This window comes from Vigna radiata, chromosome 7, assembly GCF_000741045.1.
Source record: "Vigna radiata var. radiata cultivar VC1973A chromosome 7, Vradiata_ver6, whole genome shotgun sequence".
In the NCBI taxonomy this organism is placed as follows: domain Eukaryota; kingdom Viridiplantae; phylum Streptophyta; class Magnoliopsida; order Fabales; family Fabaceae; genus Vigna; species Vigna radiata.
Window position 1 is genome coordinate 18,557,420 of NC_028357.1, and position 3,171 is coordinate 18,560,590.

The 3,171-nt window shown below is 41.4% G+C and overlaps 1 protein-coding gene across 1 annotated transcript; it reads left to right on the top strand.

The window, feature by feature from the left end:
- Nucleotides 1-691: 691 nt before the first annotated feature.
- LOC106766150 lies at nucleotides 692-2,161 on the top strand. Its single transcript, XM_014650903.1, has 2 exons — nucleotides 692-958; nucleotides 1,049-2,161. Exons 1-2 carry the CDS (start codon nucleotides 692-694, stop codon nucleotides 2,159-2,161), a joined length of 1,380 nt encoding a protein of 459 aa, XP_014506389.1.
- Nucleotides 2,162-3,171: the final 1,010 nt, after the last annotated feature.

Here is a 3,171-nt window from a genome sequence, read left to right on the forward strand (position 1 = left end):
TTTTGCCTGCACACAATGCAACCAATATGGTTATGAACCCTGCTCTTATCCAGCTCGTCCAGAGTAATCAGTTTCACAGAATGTTAAATGAAAATCCATATGATCATTTAACCACTTTCAGCGAGATTTGCAACACCGTGAAGATAAATGGAGTCTTTGATGAGAGGGTTAGAATCTGTCTGTTTCCTTTCTCTCTTGGAGGAAACGCCAAAGCATGGTTGCATTCATTCTCTGAAGGCACATTCCGAAATTGGATGCATTGGCAGCAAAATTTGTGAACAAATTCTTCCCGCCAACCAAGATTAATCAAGGGAAGTTAGAGATCTCTTCATTCAAACAAGGAATGGAGGAAACTCTGGGTCAAGCGTGGGACAAATTTAAAGGCTTTTTAAGAAAGACCCCTGTCCATGGACTTGACAAGACATCATACTTACTTTCCTTCCTTGCAGGCCTACATACTCAGTCGAAAATGATGTTAGATGCTTCAGCTGGAGGCAGCATAAATACCAAGACTGAAGATGAGGCTTATGAATTGATCGAGAGCATGGCTTTGAGTGAGGTGGTACATAGTTAGAGAGGCGCGCAGGAAGGAGGACTCTTGCAACTCCGTGCTAATGATACAATGGCGGCTCAAAATCATCTCCTGACCTAGAAATTGGACAAGCTAACAAAGACACTTACTGAATTTCCAATGGGGGTAAGGAATGTTTCTCAGACTCAGCAACTTTGCAATTTATGTGGTGGTGACCATATCAATGGTCAATGTGCTTTCCCTGAGGAGTTGCAGCAGGATGTTAACTACATGGGAGCCCAGTTTCAGTTCAAGCAACGTGCTTTCAACCAAGGCAGTTCTAGCCAAGGTTGGAAGAACCACCCCAATGTAGGGCAAAATCAGAATAATTCTTCTGGACCTGTAGGAGGCTTTCGGCAGCAACAATCATCACCTTTATGGCAGCAAGTGAGCAGCTTGACAGAGACAGTCAGAGACCTCAGTGATAGATTTGACAAATTTTTTAAAGTTTATGAGTCTCAACTAAATAGTAACCAGGCCAGGTTCAGATCATTGGAGTCGCAGATTGGCCAGCTGTCTAAAAGGATAGAAACCACTGAGAAGAATCAGTTTAGGGCTAATACTGATGTTAACCCTAAGGATGAGTGCAAAGCTATTCTGACAAGCCATAAAAGGAAGGCAGAAGGGGAACCAATTGATTTTGAAAGCAATGAAAAAGGAGATGAGGAGATGATGAGTCCTAATGAAGTCAATGAGAAAGGAAGCAGTGAAGATGAAATTGAACTCACTGATGAAGAAGAGGATCCTGAAGAAGACGTTATTGAGCCAGAGGAGGAAGAGGAAGTTGAATTCACTGAAGAAGAAGAAAAAGAAGAGTTTGTAGTTCAACCTCAAAAGATGAAGCATCCATCTATGGTAGAAGATCCAGGATGTTTAACAATCTCATGTGTTCTGAATGAGTGTGATGTAGGGGAAGCCATGATAGATTCTGGAGCTAGCATTAGTATGTTACCCAAGCATTTCTTAACAAATTTCAGAGGACTAGTGCTGAAACCATCTAGGGTTATTGTGATGGTAGCAGATGGATCCATGGCAAAACCACTTGGTATGGTGGAGGATGTTATTGTGCGAGTAGAGCAGCTTGAGTTCTTAGTTGATTTTATTGTCATGGACGTGGAAAATGATGAAGAGATTCCTGTGATTTTTGGAAGACCTTCCATGGCAACGCCCAAGATGCTTATTAGTGTTCATGATAAAAGGATAATGATGAGAGATGAGGAATATTTGCTTCTCTATACTGGTTATGAGGAGGAAGAGCTCGGAGTAATAAGGAGAGTCGGACATAAGAAGCCTGAGAGAGAAGTTGCATCTGAAGATAGCACATCAGGTATTGCTTATACTGACAGCTGTAATATTTTGCAGGTACCTGTGCATCAAAAAGGAAGATTCATCGATCCTGAACTAAAGGAAGACCCCTTCCAACCAGGCATTAAAGTGAAATATAAGAAGAGGGAGTGGGTATTAAAAGAGTTAAAGGAGAAAGGGATGGTAGAGATTGAGACATCAAGCAGTGGACATATCAAGCAAGTGGATAAAAGAAAGCTGAGAATCCGGTGTACTGGAGACACCAACAAGAAGGATAACACGTGACGTTGTTGGGACAATTATATTTTGTGTAAATATTAGTTTTTGTTTTATGTTTTTGTTGAAATCGTAAATTTTTGAATTTTTGGAACAATTTTTGGGTGACATCTACTGGGGGATGCTAATTTTTTTTTAGTTACTGAAGAAAACAGGAAGGTACACTTACTGATGGGTGTTGGAAGGATTTGCACTTACTGACAAGTTGATGAAGGTTGAAAAACAGTTATTTTCATATGTCAATTGGGACCAAATTACACCCTTTACTACTCGGAATGAGCCTAGAATCAAGCAAAACTCAATAAATGAGTCTGAAGAGAGTCAAAAGCTGTTTTTAGCGATTTTATGCTTGTTTTGCATTGTTTTGTAGCTAATTTGAGAAAAGTAAAGAATGGAGTTGAAGATACAGGTTGTTGACTCAAGAAAAGAGCAGAAAAATGAAGATTTGAAGAGTCGACGCACCGCCCGGCGGCACACTTAAATCGTCGGGCGGTCTAGGACGAGGAGAAGGCATGACGATTGACGCTGGGCGGACCTGAGGGAAACCGCCCGGCGGTGGCGATTGCCGCCGGGCGGTTTGGAGGACTTTGGGAAACCGCCGGGCGGCACACTTAATCCGCCCGACGGTGGCTCGCTGGACTTGGGCCTGTTTTCTGATGCGCTCCTCACCTATATATACCCCTATTGCGAGTTCAGAATTATTCTTTTGACAGGGGAGAACGACCAGACCTAATTTTTCTCTCTGGAGAGGATCTCTTGAATGCTTAGGTTCCTTTTCATCTTTTCTAGGGTTTGCTCTTCCATTCTTCTTCCATTTTTGATNTAGTTTCACCATGTCTATGGTGAACTAAACCCTATTGTTGTTGGGGGAAACAATGTAATCTTTTGATACTCTCTCTTATTGAAACTCTTGATTATTTATATGGTCTCGATATGTTTTGATTGTTAATTGTTGGGTTATCATCTGTGCTTAAGGCCTTTATCGTTTAACTCATTCGATAACTGATGTTTGTCTTTAT